Here is a 22,046-nt window from a genome sequence, read left to right on the forward strand (position 1 = left end):
TGTTGTCCTCAGGAGGGGCTGAGGTCTGGACTGTTCATCTCCTTGGTGGTGGGGTGTTGTCCTCAGGAGGGGCTGAGGCCTGGGCTGTTCATCTCCTTGGTGGTGGGGTGTTGTCCTCAGGAGGGGCTGAGGCCTGGGCTGTTCATCTCCTTGGTGGTGGGGTGTTGTCCTCAGGAGGGGCTGAGGCCTGGGCTGCTCATCTCCTTGGTGGTGGGGTGTTGTCCTCAGGAGGGGCTGAGGCCTGGGCTGCTCATCTCCTTGGTGGTGGGGTGTTGTCCTCAGGAGGGGCTCAGGCCTGGGCTGCTCATCTCTGTGCAGGTGGGAGTGGGACTGGACCTGAGGCTGACCAGTGACTTGTAGCTGGCCACCGACGTCAGCGAGCCACACAGACCTCTGAAAGACGGAGACACCTCCTTACCTACAGACAGACCACAGGACGGACAGATACGCACCATTAATGAGACACCTCCTTACTACAGACCACAGGACGGACAGATACGCACCATTGATGAGACACCTCCTTACTACAGACAGACCACAGGACGGACAGGTGCGCACCATTGATGAGACACCTCCTTACTACAGACCACAGGACGGACAGGTACGCACCATTGATGAGACACCTCCTTACTACAGACCACAGGACGGACAGGTACGCACCATTGATGAGACACCTCCTTACCTACAGACAGACCACAGGACGGACAGGTACGCACCATTGATGCCGAGCGAGAACCATCAATATGTGCGCTGTCCGTGGAAAAGACTTCATCAAATACATAGAATTATGAAACAGGTCGTTTCGAGGAAGCAATCTGATATCTGATGAAACAGCCTTCTAGACGTGGATCAAACGAGCACCACTCCACACCTAATAAAAACAAAGAATTCAGCTGCTCTGTTCTCCCAGAGCGCTAGCAAATTCGGTGGCTAGGCTAGCTAGTTTCTTGGGACGTTTGTGGCCGTAGTGACTACATCTGTCATTACATTTTTTTTCGATTTTCTTAGTTTTAAGGGTGTTGTATAATTGCAATATTACACAATATGACGCGTTACTCCTGTATAGAGCGTCGCAGTCCCGCCTCCTACCCTGGACCAGGAAATGAAACCCAATGCATTATTCTCATAGACATTTCTTAAAGTATTTATTTAAAGACGGTTACGCCGCGGACAAAGCCAACTCGAGTCGTGACAACTCATGACAACACAAACAATATTTTGGACCAAACAAATAATTAGAAAGAAGAAAAAAACGGCAGGTTACAACACTTTTTTTGTTGTTTTTCTTCTTTTCTTCTTTTCAGCTACACTACCATTTACAGTGGAAGCTACTACACTACCAGTTACAGTGGAAGCTACTACACTACCAGTTACTCTCTATTAAATATAGCTCAACTACAACGTCTGTGGCTCAGGAGCAGTGGAAGCTACTACACTACCAGTTACTCTCTATTAAATATAGCTCAACTACAACAAGCTACTACACTACCAGTTACTCTCTATTAAATATAGCTCAACTACAACAAGCTATCCCCAGAGAATTGTAGCAAGCTACACTATAAGCTACATGGCAAAAGTAGCTAGCTACATGGACACTACTTGTTTTTTATTCATGTTTTTATCAACTTCATGATCAAGTTTCCACCGAACAAATAGGCAGGCAAAAATGCTGAGTTTGATTGTTTATTAAAAAACAAACTGGAAACAAGCCCTCTGTCTGGCTTTTGGTGTCAACTTTTTCACATTTACTTGTATTAATGTACCTTGCGGTACCATGTACAAAATATGTATTAAGTACGAGGAAAAAACTGTGGAAACGTAATAAGTTAAAGGCAGTGAAACAATAATCAAACACACCAAGTGTGGTCAAAAACTCAAAATGACATCAATTTATTACATACGGCTAGAGTAAGACATCAGCTGATTCCACTGCAACATAGTTATTCGTATGGTTCTGAACAAATTACACAACCGGCCAAAGAATGCAAATATGCATCATACTTACTGAAATATGATGCATCATACTTACTGAAATATGATGCATCATACTTACTGAAATATGATGCATCATACTTACTGAAATATGATGCATCATACTTACTGAAATGTGATGCATCATACTTACTGAAATATGATATAGCCCTGAATGTGATTTATAGGACTTTTTACAAAAGCTGAAAATCAACATAAATGTCTTCCTAAAGAAACCAAAACTATCTCTATTGGAATGGAGACTTTTCAGCACAGGATAAACTACAGTTTCACCTCAAACCACAGTATGAGACAGACAGAATGGAGACTTTTCAGCACAGGATAAACTACAGGCTACAGCTACAGGCTAAACTACAGGCTACAGCTTTTCAGCACAGGATAAACTACAGTTTCACCTCAAACCACAGTAGCAAAATGACAATAACCTGGCCAAAGAAAAAGTGCAAGAAACATTTGTCTCACAAAACAGACATTAACGAAATCCATCTTTACATGAACGGACATCAATAGAATAGAACAAACACATTGTTGTGCCAGAACTTGAATCCTATGTAACATTTATACCTTTTTAAGTATGGAAATAAGCAGCATGGGGTAATCAACATTGAAACTGGTCTGTCTGAAGTACCTTATGTTTGTGCCTGCATCAGTCTCACCTTGCTGTCTGAAGTACCTTATGTTTGTGCCCGCATCAGTCTCACCTTTCTGTCTGAAGTACCTTATGTTTGTGCCTGCATTAGTCTCACCTTGCTGTCTGTAGTACCTTATGTTTGTGCCTGCATCAGTCTCACCTTGCTGTCTGTAGTACCTTATGTTTGTGCCTGCATCAGTCTCACCTTGCTGTCTGAAGTACCTTATGTTTGTGCCTGCATTAGTCTCACCTTGCTGTCTCTCTCTCCTCTTAAATATGACTGTCTGAAGTACCTTATGTTTGTGCCCGCATCAGTCTCACCTTTCTGTCTGAAGTACCTTATGTTTGTGCCTGCATTAGTCTCACCTTTCTGTCTGAAGTACCTTATGTTTGTGCCTGCATCAGTCTCACCTTGCTGTCTCTCTCTCTCCTCTTAAATATGCTCCTACACTACAGGTACCAAGGTTGCAGGGGGGGTGAGGTGGTGTTTGGTGGGATGGGTCAGGTATTGGTATGGTTCATATTTAACTGTAACCCTAAGTTAATATCAGTGTTGGGCATCGTTACTTTCTAAAGTAACGTCGTTAGGTTACTGGATTACTGCCCATACAAATAATCCCTTACCGTTACAGATTACCTTCTGAGAAAAGTAACAAGTTAGATTATTTTCCGTTATTTTCCGTTACCCGACAATTAAAACCCGTTTTTTAATGCTTGCGTAAGTTGTTTACATTGTAGGCTATTAGGCTACTGCCTACCGTCATTGCGCCGCATTATTACGGCCCTAATTAACTCTATGGTTAAAAATGAGAATGATACACACCATGAACTGACCATAGACAATATCCCCTTTATAGCTCTCTCTTTATTTACGAATATAATTCGCCACAATCGCCAGCCTATACACGTAGGACTGGACAGAAAGGCTGTTGCGCTGCGCTCCAACCAGCCAGCAGCGCGCATAATGCCCTCTCCACGGTGCGCACCGCGGCGCATGGACAACAACACCACCACCACCACCACCACCGTGGACCCACGTATGAACTACATAGACCATATCTGTGGTCATCATATGGGCATACCTAACAATGGATGCCAAAAAAATGGGAAAATTCTAATTTTTGTGTTTTTATATCAAAAGTACATAAAAAATATTTTGTATTACTTCCTGAAAACGAAAACGTGCTGCATGATGACGTGTCGAGGCCCACATCGATAAAAGCCAATAAAAATGAAGCTCACCAGTTTAATTCCCCATATCTCCGCATCCGTCCAGCACAGGCTGCACAGCTGCTACTGATTACAGAAATCTTCCGTTTTTATTCCCATTCTAGATAACATCCAGAGAGTGTATTACTCGGTTTCAACTTAATCACGCTAAAACAATGTATCTGAAAACGTTATAGGGTAGAAATAAGCCACATTAAGAGTAAACTGGTAAAGCTGGCCGACTATCTGATTTGTAAACAAACATCCACACGCTGTCCTGCGTAGCATAGCTACCTGTCCCTAGCTACCGTCCCATCCCCTGAAGGGATGCGACGCTCTGATTGGTTCAGAAACTTCATAGCGGTGTTTCAACTTGAGACCGTCTGAAACTTCAAAATAAAATGTCCACCATTTCCGTTTCACTACGCCTTTAAACAATTCATTAAACTAGTACTCACCTAATGACGCAGCCACAGATCAGATCTACCATGTTTAACGTAACTCCAAAGTGTTTAGCCTACAAGGCTACATTGTTTAAGTCAAAGACGCATGCGGTTTTTTGGGGCTTAACGCATGTTATTATTATTCCACCGTCACCACCGGCACTGTCATGGCAGCTGGCTACAACCGAAACAACTTCCTCTTCCTCTTCAAAATAAAAGCTACTTGTAACAATACTTTTATTTCTTAAGTGAACTTACAGGATGTAGTAGACGCAGGATGTATAGTAGGCTATAGAGTCGGCAGACTCTTCTTATCTAAACCAACCAATCATCATGGATTTTTTCCATGGATTTTTTGTTTATCCACAAATCTTTATTTAACACAATCAGTGCCGGAAGTCCTTCAAAATAGGAGCTCTGGGGTGCCGGAACAACATGGCCGCTTTTACTTGGAAACCCATGACCCGGAAACAATCCACAAAAAAAGTTTACTTTACATAGCTAGCTTACATTGCGATCGTTTTAATTTATATGATATATTATCCAAAAAGCGTTTATATTTTGCGGGAGAGACGGATGAGGAGCAGAAATGAAGCGCCAGTATATCGATCCGTTCAACACCACGGAAAGCGCCCTGGATTAGGAGAGACGAGTCATTCTTTCCGCCGCGCTAACGGCTATGTCAATGGTAAGCTAACAATTGCCTAGAGTGTAGCATACGGTAGCCGAAAGGCGAACTGACAAATAAAAAAAAGGAAAAAATTCAGAATATTCTTATCTCGCCCCGTATCATTGAGGATGCGCTAAGACGTCCTCACACATCGGATGTACGCGTCGATTGGGACCCCTAGAACGTGCTGACACGTCGGATGGACGGAAACGGTTAACAGTCAATTTGTAACGTATAGCGTTTGTTGGACGTTACGTCACTACTTGGGTCTAACAATAGCTACACTACAGAAAACGCTACTTGGTTCAAAAGGAGCGACGCTACCATCTTGCTACTGATAAATGTAGTTAAGCTATGTAGCGTCGCTACTAGGGTTGGGATTCGTTAGGATTTTAACGGTTCCGGATCCTTCCCGGATCCCTCTTAACGGATCCGGATCCTAACGGTTCCCTCTTAACGGTTCCGGATCCTTCCCGGATCCCTCTTAACGGTTCCGGATCCTTCCCGGATCCCTCTTAACGGTTCCGGATCCTAACGGTTCCCTCTTAACGGTTCCGGATCCTTCCCGGATCCCTCTTAACGGTTCCGGATCCTAACGGTTCCCTCTTAACGGATCCGGATCCTAACGGTTCCCTCTTAACGGTTCCGGATCCTTCCCGGATCCCTCTTAACGGTTGCGGATCCTAACGGTTCCCTCTTAACGGATCCGGATCCTAACGGTTCCCTCTTAACGGATCCGGATCCTAACGGTTCCCTCTTAACGGTTCCGGATCCTTCCCGGATCCCTCTTAACGGTTGCGGATCCTAACGGTTCCCTTAACGGATCCTAATATTATTTTTTCCCCCTTTTTTCTGTCATAGATTATGCTTATATTATAACTAACCTAACCAAGTACATAATAAACACATTCATTAATTCAATTATTGAAAATGCACTTTACAATTATGAGGTGGCACTATTATTTAAACTTCACCACCACCAACAATGATATTGTTGCAATTTGTACTGTATATTAAATATACAGTACACATATTGTTGTGGTGACAAATGTTGTCTTAATGTTCAGATTAATTTAATATGAAGGACCCCTTACCCTAATGGAAACAAGCCATAGTGCTTTCTTGGATTATAAAATCCTCTTAGCAGACCTTGTATTGAACTGTAGGCTACGTTCCTGTTCCAGTCACGCGATTAATTTAGAGCCAAATCAAAAGCAGTTGAGTTGCTTATAAGTTGTAAAAATAAGTGCAGACAAATTGATTTGGCTCTATAGTTAACGTGATTCATAACATATCATACAGAAAGACATCGAGTCATTGGCATTCTAAATTAACACCATTAACAACAGTTGTACAATATGCCTAATGAAAAGCTCTGTAGACGTTAGTAGTTTGTATTTTCTATTACGTTACTAGCCTGGGGAAAGTAAACCAGCCTTGCATCAGATCGTCCCCCGCCGGCTGTGGTGGAGCTGCGGGGAGAGCGGGCACGGCTTTCCGCATGGCTCTCAAACGCGATGTGCCTAGATTATTCTCGTGAGTTGTGGACTCGTGTAGGCATATTGATTTTGATGTTTCCTCAATGTGGATGTGGTACAAGTTGCAACAACCTTTGCAGGGAACTATAGCGTCGCATTTATTGCACTTTGCGTGCTCAGCCTCAGACATTTCCCTCTCTGTTAACCACACTTTGGAGATCTGTGCGACATACTGTCCCACTCGCTCCGCGGAGGTCGCTGAATGCACAGAACAGTGGGCGTACCCCGACCTCACCCACCCCAGGCTCTGCTTCACTGCTTGCATGCACACACAGACACAGCGGAGCTAAATGACGACTGATGAGAACCGTTTGGGGAACCGTTAATAAAAAAGCGATGGAACCGGCTCCGGATCCGCAATGTCGGAACCGGGTCTGAAATAGCTAGCTAGCTACTGCCCAACACTGCTCAGGAGGTAGAGCGGGTCGTCCAATGATCCCTGGGTCGGCAGTTCGAATCCCGGCTCCTCCTCCTGTCCACATGTCGAAGTGTCCTTGGGCAAGACACTGAACCCTACATTACCTCCAATGAGACACTGAACCCCACCCTGCCTCCAGTGAGACACTGAACCCCACACTGCCTCTAATTAGACACTGAACCCCACCCTGCCTCCAATGAGACACTGAACCCCACACTGTCTCCAATGAGACACTGAACCCCACACTGCCTCCAATGAGACACTGAACCCCACACTGTCTCCAATGAGACACTGAACCCCACACTGCCTCCAATGAGACACTGAACCCCACACTGTCTCCAATGAGACACTGAACCCCACATTGCCTCCAGTGAGACACTGAACCCCACACTGCCTCCAATGAGACACTGAACCCCACCCTGCCTCCAATGAGACACTGAACCCCACACTGCCTCCAATGAGACACTGAACCCCACACTGTCTCCAATGAGACACTGAACCCCACACTGCCTCCAATGAGACACTGAACCCCACACTGTCTCCAATGAGACACTGAACCCCACATTGCCTCCAGTGAGACACTGAACCCCACACTGCCTCCAATGAGACACTGAACCCCACCCTGCCTCCAATGAGACACTGAACCCCACACTGCCTCCAATGAGACACTGAACCCCACACTGTCTCCAATGAGACACTGAACCCCACATTGCCTCCAGTGAGACACTGAACCCCACCCTGCCTCCAATGAGACACTGAACCCCACACTGTCTCCAATGAGACACTGAACCCCACATTGCCTCCAGTGAGACACTGAACCCCACCCTGCCTCCAATGAGACACTGAACCCCACACTGCCTCTAATACACTGAACCCCACACTGCCTCCAATGAGACACTGAACCCCACCCTGCCTCCAATGAGACACTGAACCCCACCCTGCCTCCAGTGAGACACTGAACCCCACCCTGCCTCCAATGAGACACTGAACCCCACCCTGCCTCCAGTGAGACACTGAACCCTACACTGCCTCCAATGAGTCGGTCGGTGTGAGCTCGCCACCGTCGGTGTGTGAATGTGGGAAGTGAGGACACTGGTGTCGACTGTTCGCCGCTTCACCTCCCAATGTATGAATGAATGAACCATTGAAAGCGCTTTGAGTAGGCACGTAGTGCATAGAAAAGTGCCATAAAAATGCAATTTATTATTATTTAACATCATGTTATGGATATAATATTGATACTACGGTCCTTGAGGGAGTTCCAGGGGGTCCCCAGCTAAATGACAGTTATAGGAACCAAATGGACCCTTATGGGTCTGTAACTCTGAGAGTGTACAAATGGAACCAAACCATTTGGTTCCATTTAAGTTAAGTTAAATTAACATTGATTTTACAATAATAAATTGGGGGTCCCAGAGATAGAAATGCCATTAAATGGGGGGTCCGTAGACTAATGCATGTCAAACTGGGGGTCCTTGAAATTAAACAGGTTGAGAATCACTGCTAGAGGCATATGAGGGTCCCTGGCATATCTTTTCAAATGGGGGGAGGGGGGTCCGCGGGCTAATGATTTTGGGGGTCCTGTTTGGGAACCACTGCTGTACCGTGGGGGGTCCAGGGGGGGTGTGGGGGGTCCTGGGGGGGTGTGGGGGTCCAGGGGGTCCAGGGGGGGTGTGGGGGGTCCAGGGGGTCCAGGGGGGGTGTGGGGGGGTCCAGGGGGGGTGTGGGGGGTCCAGGAGGTCCTGGAGGGGTGTGGGGGGTCCAGGAGGTCCTGGGGGGGTGTGGGGGGTCCTGGGGGTCCAGGGGGGGTGTGGAGGGTCCAGGAGGTCCTGGGGGGGTGTGGGGGGTCCTGGGGGGGGTGTGGGGGGTCCAGGAGGTCCTGGGGGGGTGTGGGGGGTCCTGGGGGTCCAGGGGGGGTGTGGGGGGGTGTGGGGGTCCAGGGGGGGTGTGGGGGGGTCCAGGGGGTCCTGGGGGGGTGTGGGGGTCCAGGGGGTCCTGGGGGGGTGTGATGGTTCAGTACCGTGGGGGGTCCAGGGGGTCCTGGGGGGGTGTGGGGGTCCAGGGGGGGTGTGGGGGGTCCAGGGGGTCCAGGGGGGGGGTGGGGGGTCCAGGAGGTCCTGGGGGGGTGTGGGGGGTCCAGGGGGGTGTGGGGGTCCAGGAGGTCCTGGGGGGGTGTGGGGGGTCCAGGGGGGGTGTGGGGGGCCCTGGGGGGGTGTGGGGGGTCCAGGGGTTCCTGGGGGGGTGTGGGGGGTCCAGGAGGTCCTGGGGGGGTGTGGGGGGTCCAGGGGGTCCAGGGGGGGTGTGGGGGGTACAGGGGGGGTGTGGGGGGTCCAGGGGGTCCAGGGGGGGTGTGGGGGGTACAGGGGGGGTGTGGGGGGTCCAGGAGGTCCTGGGGGGGTGTGGGGGGTCCTGGGGGTCCAGGGGGGGTGTGGGGGGTCCAGGAGGTCCTGGGGAGGTGTGGGGGGTCCTGGGGGGGTGTGGGGGTCCAGGGGGGGTGTGGGGGGTGTAGGGGGTCCAGGGGGGGTGTGATGGTTCAGTACCGTGGGGGGTCCAGGGGGTCCTGGGGGGGTGTGGGGGTCCAGGGGGGGTGTGGGGGGTGTAGGGGGTCCAGGGGGGGTGTGATGGTTCAGTACCGTGGGGGTCCAGGGGGTCCTGGGGGGGTGTGGGGGTCCAGGGGGTCCAGGGGGGTGTAGGGGGTCCAGGGATGACTGAGACACACTCATGTCCGCTGACAGCTGCTCCAGACTCTGGAAACATGTGCATTACTGCGCATGCACACACACCAGCGATGAGTGGGTCAGTCTATTACACCGTGGCTCATAGGGGTGATATGATTTTCATTTACCGGTTCTAGAACCCCTTATTGACGTTATGGATCTGAACATGTGTTGTGCCAGGGTATGGGAGCATTGTGGGGCCCCCCAGGGTATGGGAGCATTGTGGGGCCCCCCAGGGTATGGGAACATGTGTTGTGCCAGGGTATGGGAGCATTGTGGGGCCCCCCAGGGTATGGGAGCATTTACATAGATTGTAGACATTGTATCGATATGATATATATTTACATAGATTGTAGACATTGTATCGATATGATATATATTTACATAGATTGTAGACATTGTATCGATATGATATATATTTACATAGATTGTAGACATTGTATCGATATGATATATATTTACATAGATTGTAGACATTGTATCGATATGATATATATTTACATAGATTGTAGACATTGTATCCATATATGATATATCGATTTAAAACGATATATTTCATTTCATTCATGTAACTCTACAAACTGTACAAATGGTTGGTTCCATCCGTACACTCTCAGAGTTACAGACCCATATAAGGGTCCATTTGGTTCCAAACTATCATTTAGCTGGGGGATGGGACCCCCTGTAACTCCCTCCAGGACCCCCTGTGGGTCCCCGGACCCCCTGGAACTCCCTCCAGGACCCCCTAGGGGTCCCCGGACCCCCTGGAACTCCCTCCAGGACCCCCTGTGGGTCCCGGACCCCCTGGAACTCCCTCCAGGACCCCCTAGGGGTCCCCGGACCCCCTGGAACTCCCTCCAGGACCACCCCCTGGAACTCCCTCCAGGACCCCCTGTGGGTCCCCGGACCCCCTGGAACTCCCTCCAGGACCCCCTAGGGGTCCCCGGACCCCCTGGAACTCCCTCCAGGACCCCCTGTGGGTCCCGGACCCCTCCAGGACCCCCTGTGGGTCCCCGGACCCCCTGGAACTCCCTCCAGGACCCCCTAGGGGTCCCCGGACCCCCTGGAACTCCCTCCAGGACCCCCTGTGGGTCCCCGGACCCCCTGGAACTTCCTCCAGGACCCCCTGTGGGTCCCCGGACCCCCTGGAACTCCCTCCAGGACCCCCTAGGGGTCCCCGGACCCCCTGGAACTCCCTCCAGGACCCCCTGTGGGTCCCCGGACCCCCTGGAACTCCGGACCCCCTGGAACTTCCTCCAGGACCCCCTGTGGGTCCCCGGACCCCCTGGAACTCCCTCCAGGACCCCCTAGGGGTCCCCGGACCCCCTGGAACTCCCTCCAGGACCCCCTAGGGGTCCCCGGACCCCACTGTGGGAACCACTGGCCTACTGTACGTACTCGTCCCACTTCCTGTACAGTAGCGTGTCCATGGCGACGGCGTTGGTGTCCGGGGCGCACGGCGAAGGCCACTGATTGGTCAGATGAGCTGTCAGTTCCTGTCTGGAGCGCGCATCGTTGTTCTTCAAAACCGTCCTGAACGCACGCACGCACACACACACACACACACACACACACACACACACACACACACACACACACACACACACACAGTTCAATGTCTTCTTTCAGTTATCATGATGTGTGTATTAAAGTGAGAGCGTCGCAGTCCTTTCATGACCTTTCATGACCTTTCATGACCTTTCATGACCCGGAAGAGAATTCCCCATTCAATTTTCCCATAGACGTTCCCATAGACATATATAAAGGCTAGATGGCTCAAGGCGGAGTCTCTGACGTAGTTCACCCGGCGTCATAACTCCCTCAAATCTTGACGGATTTACAAATGGGTTGGTTTATTACAAACGTTGTCAACGTGGCTATGATTCAGGACACTTATCTGCTTAATTTTATTTTTTAATAAAAATGTCATATAAAAGTATGCGGACATCTCTGACGTTTATATCAAACCAAACGATTTGAAAATCGGTTGAAAATTGAGCAAGTTGTGGTTATTTAAAAGTAGATGCCCCATAGACACAATGTTATGAGTGGTTATTTAAAAGTACATGCCCCATAGACACAATGTTATGAGTGGTTATTTAAAAGTACATGCCCCATAGACACAATGTTATGAGTGGTTATTTAAAAGTACATGCCCCATAGACACAATGTTATGAGTGGTTATTTAAAAGTACATGCCCCATAGACACAATGTTATGAGTGGTTATTTAAAAGTACATGCCCCATAGACACAATGTTATGAGTGGTTATTTAAAAGTACATGCCCCATAGACACAATGTTATGCTGCCCCGAAGTAAGATGGCCGCCACGTAGCAACATGGCTCTACATTGGCCAGAGCGCGGGTGAGCCACCTAGCTTTCTATATATAATCTATGGACGTTTCATTAAGGATTTATTTGAAAGAGCTTTTAAGCCGTGGACAAAGACAACTTGGATCGAGACAATTAACTCATGACAACAGACACCATGTTTTGGGACAAACAATTAATTATTAATTAAGAAGAAAAACAACAAACAAAATGTTGTACCCTGTGCAATTTTTAGAAGAAAAAAGAAAAAAGAGGGGTTTAATTACTTGGCTTAAAATAATGTCAATGTATTTTAAATAGTTACTGTATCGATTTGAAATCATCGAATCGTATCGTATCGCCATAATGAACCAATATCGTCCATGTATTGTATCGTGCGTGCGTGCGTGCGTGCGTGTGTGCGTGGGTGCGTGCGTGCGTGCGTGCGTGGGTGCACACGGACTCACAGCTGGTCCTGCAGCTCCAGGACGATGTGGTGCAGCTGCTGTTTCTCCAGGCTGTGGTTGAGGTGAGCGTCGCTCAGCGTCCGCTGCAGCTCTCTGTTGAGAGACACCACGTCAGACAGCTGGGCCTCTCTGAGACGCACCAGGTCCTCCAGATACACCTACACACACACACACACACACACACACACACACACAGCGTCAGACAGCTGGGCCTCTCTGAGACGTACCAGCTCGTTTTGTTTTTTGTGCAAAATGTATTTTGAATGTATTCAGAATCATGAAAACCCCGTAGTTTGACATGTCGCATGATACTAAAAGTGTAGCGCCGGCCGCAGCTAGACGAATATGCAGGCTTTAGACTCTCTTTAGGACAGATGACAAGGAGTTGTATCACTGGAACGCCACCGGTCGCTCCGTTTATTGAAGCTTCTCCTCAAACAGTTAACAACATCAACACTGACGCTCCACAACACTGCGTCATCATATCACGACAGCCTTCAGGCAAAACCAAACGATCCCCGAGCCTACAAAAGCATAAGGGAAGATTGACATTTTTGCCTTCCATAGGATGTTAATGGTAGGGTCACAAGAAACACCTATAGAAAAATTGCCCAATAGTGACAGCCGGTCAGCTGGAAGTGGATTCATGAATATATGTATATAGACAATATGTTAGGCCAATAAAAAGGACTATATTAAACCAACTGTCCCACTTTAAACAAAAGAAGCCTGTCGGGCGCTGACGGACAACTGGGGATATCCCTTTTGTCTAGTGGTTAAAAGCATTCCTGGCTAATAAGACAAATATGCCTTAAAACATTACACGTGCCCTCTAACTAAAATTAGAGGGTGTTTCCAGCCCCCCTTATACTCCCAGCACATGGACCGTATTGCCACCTGGTATTACTCCCAGCACATGGACCGTATTCCCAGCACATGGACCGTATTCCCAGCACATGGACCGTATTCCCAGCACATGGACCGTATTGCCACCTGGTATTACTCCCAGCACATGGACCGTATTCCCAGCACATGGACCGTATTCCCAGCACATGGACCGTATTCCCAGCACATGGACCGTATTCCCAGCACATGGACCGTATTGCCACCTGGTATTACTCCGAGCACATGGACCGTATTCCCAGCACATGGACCGTATTCCCAGCACATGGACCGTATTCCCAGCACATGGACCGTATTGCCACCTGGTTTGACAGCAGCTTCCTTGACCTTAATGTCACTAAAGCGTTATTGTTACGGTCATATGTGGCCCTATAGTGTTTTGGTCTGTGTATAATCTACTGTGAGTGTTTTCCAGTGCTGATGATGGCTGGTGGGAGTGGCAGTGGAGATTGGAGGCGTGTCATGGAGATGGTGACACACCTGGGCCTCATCACCAACCAGTTAAAAGGAGAGAGAGAACAGCCCACAAGCCTCTTTTGCCATTGTCCCAAAACACCACATGCTGCTGAGACCCTGTGCTTCTGTCTAGCCAATACTAGTCAGACAAAGTTGTTAAAGTTAAACTCATTATAAACCACTGTCTAAGTCCCAAACCATTTGCCTGCGTGTACCACAACCAGGGAAGCTGTATAGGGTAAGGGTGTGCTGCTATTTCTTTTGTTGCCCCAGTTTTGACTCATTGTTTTCTGTTTAGTCAGGGAGCCTAGATTGTGATTTTCTTTTTGGTGTAGTATAGACTATTTATTTTCTAGGTAGGGTTGGGGGGAGTTTTGTTTGTTGTTTTAGCCTTGGCCACCCTGACGACATAAATATACAAGCTTGCCCTGTATCTTGAATTGTGAAACTTTTTTCTCAATTAATGTACACTTCTGCTTGAATGGGTTTGTGATCCTTGACAGCACTCATATATTACTCCTTTGGAGCCAAGACCCCATATATGGTCATAGGGTTCGTAATAGTTATCCATAGTCTGATTTATCGGTGGTGAGGTGACCACCGCAAGGTGGTGAGGTGACCACCGTAAGGTGGTGAGGTGACCACCGCAACTACAACTTCAGGACATGGGACCTATACAACCACTCCATAACCAGGTGAGGTGACCACCGCTCCATAACCAGGTGAGGTGACCACCGCTCCATAACCAGGTGAGGTGACCACCGCTCCATAACCAGGTGAGGTGACCACCGCTCCATAACCAGGTGAGGTGACCACCGCTCCATAACCAGGTGAGGTGACCACCGCTCCATAACCAGGTGAGGTGACCACCGCTCCATAACCAGGTGAGGTGACCACCGCTCCATAACCAGGTGAGGTGACCACCGCTCCATAACCAGGTGAGGTGACCACCGCTCCATAACCAGGTGAGGTGACCACCGCTCCATAACCAGGTGAGGTGACCACCGTAACTACAACTTCAGGACATGGGACCTATACAACCGCTCCATAACCAAAACAATGTACAATGATTCCACCCACCCTCTTCGCTCTGAATTTGACTTGTTGCCATCGGGCAGTAAGTCTTTATCTTTATTAAAAAATCACACCCGTGTGAACTGAGTGGTGCAAGGTCTTATATAGCCTGATCAGCTGTGACGTCACATACTAACCATAGCAACCATGCTCACCCGTACAGGCACAAACACACACGGGTACTAACAAAGCCAGTTGTTGGAGTGGTTTGCACCACTCAAAAATCAACACCTTTTATTCATAAATAGAGAATCTTTCACTCAATATAGGAACCGCTACTGTCGCCAGTTGATGATGTCATATGTCCGTGTGTGGTCCAGCCCTATGGAATGTATGGAATGCACGTGCTAATAAAAAGTATTTAAAATATTGCTTTGATGCTCATATTAACCGTAGGAAGTATTAAGTTGTTTTTGAGTGGTGCCACAACTACAAGGAACAGCAATGTCCGTTTTTTTTTTTTTTTAAGATATTTTTTTGCGGCTTACGCCTTTTATTGGTTTTTGAAGGGACAGACAGTAGGCTGACAGGAAACGGGAGAGGGGAATGGGGGAAGACATGCAGTAAAGGCCGTGTCGGGCTCGGGAGTCGAACCCGCGGCACACTGCGACTGGATTACCAGTCGGGTGCCCAGACGGTTACGCCACCGCCTGGGCAGCAATGTCCGTTTTAACCTATGTGTTAACCTATGTGTGTGGCTATGTGTACCAGTAGGGGCAAAAGTGGCGCTGTTGTGCCAGAAACAGAGAGAGAGAGATAGTGTTGCACTGTTGCCTAGTGCTAATTACAGAGAGAGAGGCAGGGGGAGAGGGGAGAGGGGAGGTGCACCACTCAGTTCACACAGGTGTGATTGACACGACGTATGTTCCCCAATAGGGGAAGGGGGTCAACGTCAACATACGTCGTGTCCAATAGGGGAAGGGGGTCAACGTCAACATACGTCGTGTCCAATAGGGGAAGGGGGTCAACGTCAACATACGTCGTGTCCAATAGGGGAAGGGGGTCAACATACGTCGTGTCCAATAGGGGAAGGGGGTCAACGTCAACATACGTCGTGTCCAATAGGGGAAGGGGGTCAACGTCAACATACGTCGTGTCCAATAGGGGAAGGGGGTCAACGTCAACATACGTCGTGTCCAATAGGGGAAGGGGGTCAACGTCGACATACGTCGTGTCCAATAGGGGAAGGGGGTCAACGTCAACATACGTCGTGTCCAATAGGGGAAGGGGGTCAACGTCGACATACGTCGTGTCCAATAGGGGAAGGGGGTCAACGTCAACATACGTCGTGTCCACTATGGGAAGGGGGTCAACGTCACCATACGTCGTGTCCAATAGGGGAAGGGGGTCAACGTCAACATACGTCGTGTCCAATAGGGGAAGGGGGTCAACGTCAACATACGTCGTGTCCAATAGGGGAAGGGGGTCAACATACGTCGTGTCCAATAGGGGAAGGGGGTCAACGTCGACATACGTCGTGTCCAATAGGGGAAGGGGGTCAACGTCAACATACGTCGTGTCCAATAGGGGAAGGGGGTCAACGTCAACATACGTCGTGTCCAATAGGGGAAGGGGGTCAACGTCAACATACGTCGTGTCCAATAGGGGAAGGGGGTCAACGTCAACATACGTCGTGTCCAATAGGGGAAGGGGGTCAACGTCAACATACGTCGTGTCCAATAGGGGAAGGGGGTCAACGTCAACATACGTCGTGTCCAATAGGGGAAGGGGGTCAACGTCAACATACGTCATGTCCAATAGGGGAAGGGGGTCAACGTCAACATACGTCGTGTTCAATAGGGGAAGGGGTCAACGTCAACATACGTCGTGTCCAATAGGGGAAGGGGGTCAACGTCAACATACGTCATGTCCAATAGGGGAAGGGGGTCAACATACGTCGTGTCCAATAGGGGAAGGGGGTCAACGTCGACATACGTCGTGTCCAATAGGGGAAGGGGGTCAACGTCAACATACGTCATGTCCAATAGGGGAAGGGGTCAACGTCAACATACGTCATGTCCAATAGGGGAAGGGGTCAACGTCAACATACGTCATGTCCAATAGGGGAAGGGGTCAACGTCAACATACGTCATGTCCAATAGGGGAAGGGGTCAACGTCAACATACGTCATGTCCAATAGGGGAAGGGGGTCAACGTCAACATACGTCGTGTCCAATAGGGGAAGGGGGTCAACGTCAACATACGTTGTGTCCAATAGGGGAAGGGGGTCAACGTCAACATACGTCGTGTCCAATATGGGAAGGGGGTCAACGTCAACATACGTCGTGTCCAATAGGGGAAGGGGGTCAACATACGTCGTGTCCAATAGGGGAAGGGGGTCAACGTCGACATACGTCGTGTCCAATAGGGGAAGGGGGTCAACGTCAACATACGTCGTGTCCAATAGGGGAAGGGGGTCAACGTCAACATACGTCGTGTCCAATAGGGGAAGGGGGTCAACGTCAACATACGTCGTGTCCAATAGGGGAAGGGGGTCAACGTCAACATACGTTGTGTCCAATAGGCAGACAAGTCTGAATCAGATCTGTGCCACGTCCTCCAGATAACATGAATTTTAAAACATAATATTTAATATCATATTGTCGCTTATATCCCTCAAAGTTATGTCTAATGGTTTGAGCCTCAATCACCTCTCTGATAGAACCAGTCTGGTTTGAGCCTCAATCACCTCTCTGATAGAACCAGTCTGGTTTGAGCCTCAATCACCTCTCTGATAGAACCAGTCTGGTTTGAGCCTCAATCACCTCTCTGATAGAACCAGTCTGGTTTGAGCCTCAATCACCTCTCTGATAGAACCAGTCTGGTTTGAGCCTCAATCACCTCTCTGATAGAACCAGTCTGGTTTGAGCCTCAATCACCACTCTGATAGAACCAGTCTGGTTTGAGCCTCAATCACCACTCTGGTTTGAGCCTCAATCACCACTCTGATAGAACCAGTCTGGTTTGAGCCTCAATCACCACTCTGATAGAACCAGTCTGGTTTGAGCCTCAATCACCACTCTGATAGAACCAGTCTGGTTTGAGCCTCAATCACCTCTCTGATAGAACCAGTCTGGTTTGAGCCTCAATCACCTCTCTGATAGAACCAGTCTGGTTTGAGCCTCAATCACCTCTCTGATAGAACCAGTCTGGTTTGAGCCTCAATCACCACTCTGATAGAACCAGTCTGGTTTGAGCCTCAATCACCACTCTCATAGAACCAGTCTGGTTTGAGCCTCAATCACCACTCTGATAGAACCAGTCTGGTTTGAGCCTCAATCACCACTCTGATAGAACCAGTCTGGTTTGAGCCTCAATCACCACTCTCATAGAACCAGTCTGGTTTGAGCCTCAATCACCACTCTGATAGAACCAGTCTGGTTTGAGCCTCAATCACCACTCTCATAGAACCAGTCTGGTTTGAGCCTCAATCACCACTCTGATAGAACCAGTCTGGTTTGAGCCTCAATCACCACTCTCATAGAACCAGTCTGGTTTGAGCCTCAATCACCTCTCTGATAGAACCAGTCTGGTTTGAGCCTCAATCACCACTCTGATAGAACCAGTCTGGTTTGAGCCTCAATCACCACTCTGATAGAACCAGTCTGGTTTGAGCCTCAATCACCACTCTCATAGAACCAGTCTGGTTTGAGCCTCAATCACCACTCTGATAGAACCAGTCTGGTTTGAGCCTCAATCACCACTCTGATAGAACCAGTCTGGTTTGAGCCTCAATCACCACTCTCATAGAACCAGTCTGGTTTGAGCCTCAATCACCACTCTGATAGAACCAGTCTGGTTTGAGCCTCAATCACCACTCTGATAGAACCAGTCTGGTTTGAGCCTCAATCACCACTCTGATAGAACCAGTCTGGTTTGAGCCTCAATCACCACTCTGATAGAACCAGTCTGGTTTGAGCCTCAATCACCTCTCTGATAGAACCATGTCTGCTTGTCAGCCACTCCCACACTCTCACATGTCCTAGTTACTCACCCGTCCCCACCCCCTCATCAGCCCAGCAGTTCCTTGGCCATTTACAAACCTGCGATCACTTCTCCAATCAACCTGCTCCCTTTAAAACTGGACTCATTACACACACACACACACACACACACACACACACACACACACACACACACACACACACACACACACACACACACACACTCTGCCAGAACGTTCCTTGTAGTCTCTGATTCTTCGTCGTGCCTAGAGGTTTGCATCTTGGACTTACTGCTTTGTGGTTATAGAGGGTATGCGCATGCTTAAAGTGAATGGCACGTCGAGTGGCACGTCGAGTGGCACGTCGAGTGGCACGTCGAGTGGCACGTCGAGTGGCACATCGAGTGGCACGTCGAGTGGCACGTCGAGTGGCACGTCGAGTGGCACGTCGAGTGGCACGTCGAGTGGCACGTCGAGTGGCACGTCGAGTGGCAAAGCAACAGGCAAAGTGAGTTTAACATCGTTTAATGTTGTTTAATGCAATCAGATATGACTTTGTTATGTGGATGTCTGGGCTGTCAAGGCCAGAACGTAGTTTTTTGCCACTCAGTGGGCATTCCTGCATAACTTCCTGGTTACCCTCTATTGTAAGTTTTGGACATTCTGTTGACTTTTGGGCGTTTGTACTTTTGTACAGTTTGCATTTTCTTTCTGAAGAGATTGCTTTTTGGACTTCCTGATTTTTGCTGTTTGCATTGCTACTCCTTGTTGTAAGCTTTACTTTTGTTTACTTAATAAATACGTTAATTTGAACTTTCCTGCTTGTGGCTCCTGCATTTGGGTTCTATCTTCTGCCTACCGTGGTTTAGCTGCAGTACCATTTGGGTTCTATCTTCTGCCTACCGTGGTTTAGCTGCAGTACCACACTTTGGGTTCTATCTTCTGCCTACCGTGGTTTAGCTGCAGTACCACACTTTGGGTTCTATCTTCTGCCTACCGTGGTTTAGCTGCAGTACCACACTTTGGGTTCTATCTTCTGCCTACCGTGGTTTAGCTGCAGTACCACACTTTGGGTTCTATCTTCTGCCTACCGTGGTTTAGCTGCAGTACCACACTTTGGGTTCTATCTTCTGCCTACCGTGGTTTAGCTGCAGTATCACACTTTGGGTTCTATCTTCTGCCTACCGTGGTTTAGCTGCAGTACCACACTTTGGGTTCTATCTTCTGCCTACCGTGGTTTAGCTGCAGTACCATTTGGGTTCTATCTTCTGCCTACCGTGGTTTAGCTGCAGTACCATTTGGGTTCTATCTTCTGCCTACCGTGGTTTAGCTGCAGTACCATTTGGGTTCTATCTTCTGCCTACCGTGGTTTAGCTGCAGTACCATTTGGGTTCTATCTTCTGCCTACCGTGGTTTAGCTGCAGTACCATTTGGGTTCTATCTTCTGCCTACCGTGGTTTAGCTGTAGTACCATTTGGGTTCTATCTTCTGCCTACCGTGGTTTAGCTGCAGTACCATTTGGGTTCTATCTTCTGCCTACCGTGGTTTAGCTGCAGTACCATTTGGGTTCTATCTTCTGCCTACCGTGGTTTAGCTGCAGTACCATTTGGGTTCTATCTTCTGCCTACCGTGGTTTAGCTGCAGTACCATTTGGGTTCTATCTTCTGCCTACCGTGGTTTAGCTGCAGTACCATTTGGGTTCTATCTTCTGCCTACCGTGGTTTAGCTGCAGTACCATTTGGGTTCTATCTTCTGCCTACCGTGGTTTAGCTGCAGGACCACACTTTGGTACAGATTTGACCTTTTGTCCGGCGTCCGCTGTAATGCTGACATAATGAAGACATTATTCATGTAAAACAACTCTCTTGTTTTCTTTCTTTAGCTCTCGTTTTTCTCTCTCTCTTGTTTGTTTTACTTAAATTAAAATACTCGCGCTCTGTAATGACCTCACATCAGCAGCGCTCGGGTCGCGCTGCGGGTGACGTTTGGACAGTTTGACATGTGACTCAGGTCACTTCATGAGGTCGTTGCATTCAGACAGACAGTTTGACATGTGACTCAGGTCACTTCATGTGGTCGTTGCATTCAGACAGACAGTTTGACATGTGACTCAGGTCACTTCATGAGGTCGTTGCATTCAGACAGACAGTTTGACATGTGACTCAGGTCACTTCATGAGGTCGTTGCATTCAGACAGACAGTTTGACATGTGACTCAGGTCACTTCATGAGGTCGTTGCATTCAGACAGACAGTTTGACATGTGACTCAGGTCACTTCATGTGGTCGTTGCATTCAGACAGACAGTTTGACATGTGACTCAGGTCACTTCATGTGGTCGTTGCATTCAGACAGACAGTTTGACATGTGACTCAGGTCACTTCATGAGGTCGTTGCATTCAGACAGACAGTTTGACATGTGACTCAGGTCACTTCATGAGGTCGTTGCATTCAGACAGACAGTTTGACATGTGACTCAGGTCACTTCATGAGGTCGTTGCATTCAGACAGACAGTTTGACATGTGACTCAGGTCACTTCATGAGGTCGTTGCATTCAGACAGACAGTTTGACATGTGACTCAGGTCACTTCATGAGGTCGTTGCATTCAGACAGACAGTTTGACATGTGACTCAGGTCACTTCATGAGGTCGTTGCATTCAGACAGACAGTTTGACATGTGACTCAGGTCACTTCATGAGGTCGTTGCATTCAGACAGACAGTTTGACATGTGACTCAGGTCACTTCATGAGGTCGTTGCATTCAGACAGACAGTTTGACATGTGACTCAGGTCACTTCATGTGGTCGTTGCATTCAGACAGACAGTTTGACATGTGACTCAGGTCACTTCATGAGGTCGTTGCATTCAGACAGACAGTTTGACATGTGACTCAGGTCACTTCATGAGGTCGTTGCATTCAGACAGACAGTTTGACATGTGACTCAGGTCACTTCATGAGGTCGTTACATTCAGACAGACAGTTTGACATGTGACTCAGGTCACTTCATGAGGTCGTTGCATTCAGACAGACAGTTTGACATGTGACTCAGGTCACTTCATGAGGTCGTTGCATTCAGACAGACAGTTTGACATGTGACTCAGGTCACTTCATGAGGTCGTTGCATTCAGACAGACAGTTTGACATGTGACTCAGGTCACTTCATGAGGTCGTTGCATTCAGACAGACAGTTTGACATGTGACTCAGGTCACTTCATGAGGTCGTTGCATTCAGACTGAGACAGATCTCCTCAGAACGGATTTAAATTTGAAGAT

At 48.6% G+C, this 22,046-nt stretch overlaps 1 protein-coding gene across 2 annotated transcripts in view; it reads right to left on the minus strand.

Moving 5' to 3' along the window:
- Positions 1 to 272: 272 nt before the first annotated feature.
- The window catches only part of rundc3b (RUN domain containing 3b), a 56,307-nt gene continuing 34,533 nt past the window's right edge, over positions 273 to 22,046 (minus strand). For both annotated transcript variants that reach the window (XM_079502937.1, XM_079502936.1), the window contains 3 exons: positions 12,397 to 12,554; positions 11,017 to 11,151; positions 273 to 418 (listed from right to left, as the gene is read on the minus strand). In XM_079502937.1, the coding sequence (XP_079359063.1) occupies positions 415 to 418; positions 11,017 to 11,151; positions 12,397 to 12,554 (297 nt within the window). In that variant the 3' untranslated portion in view covers positions 273 to 414. The remainder of the gene's footprint in view (positions 419 to 11,016; positions 11,152 to 12,396; positions 12,555 to 22,046) is intronic.

Source organism: Electrona antarctica (assembly GCF_951216825.1).
Source record: "Electrona antarctica genome assembly, chromosome: 6".
NCBI classification, from domain to species: domain Eukaryota; kingdom Metazoa; phylum Chordata; class Actinopteri; order Myctophiformes; family Myctophidae; genus Electrona; species Electrona antarctica.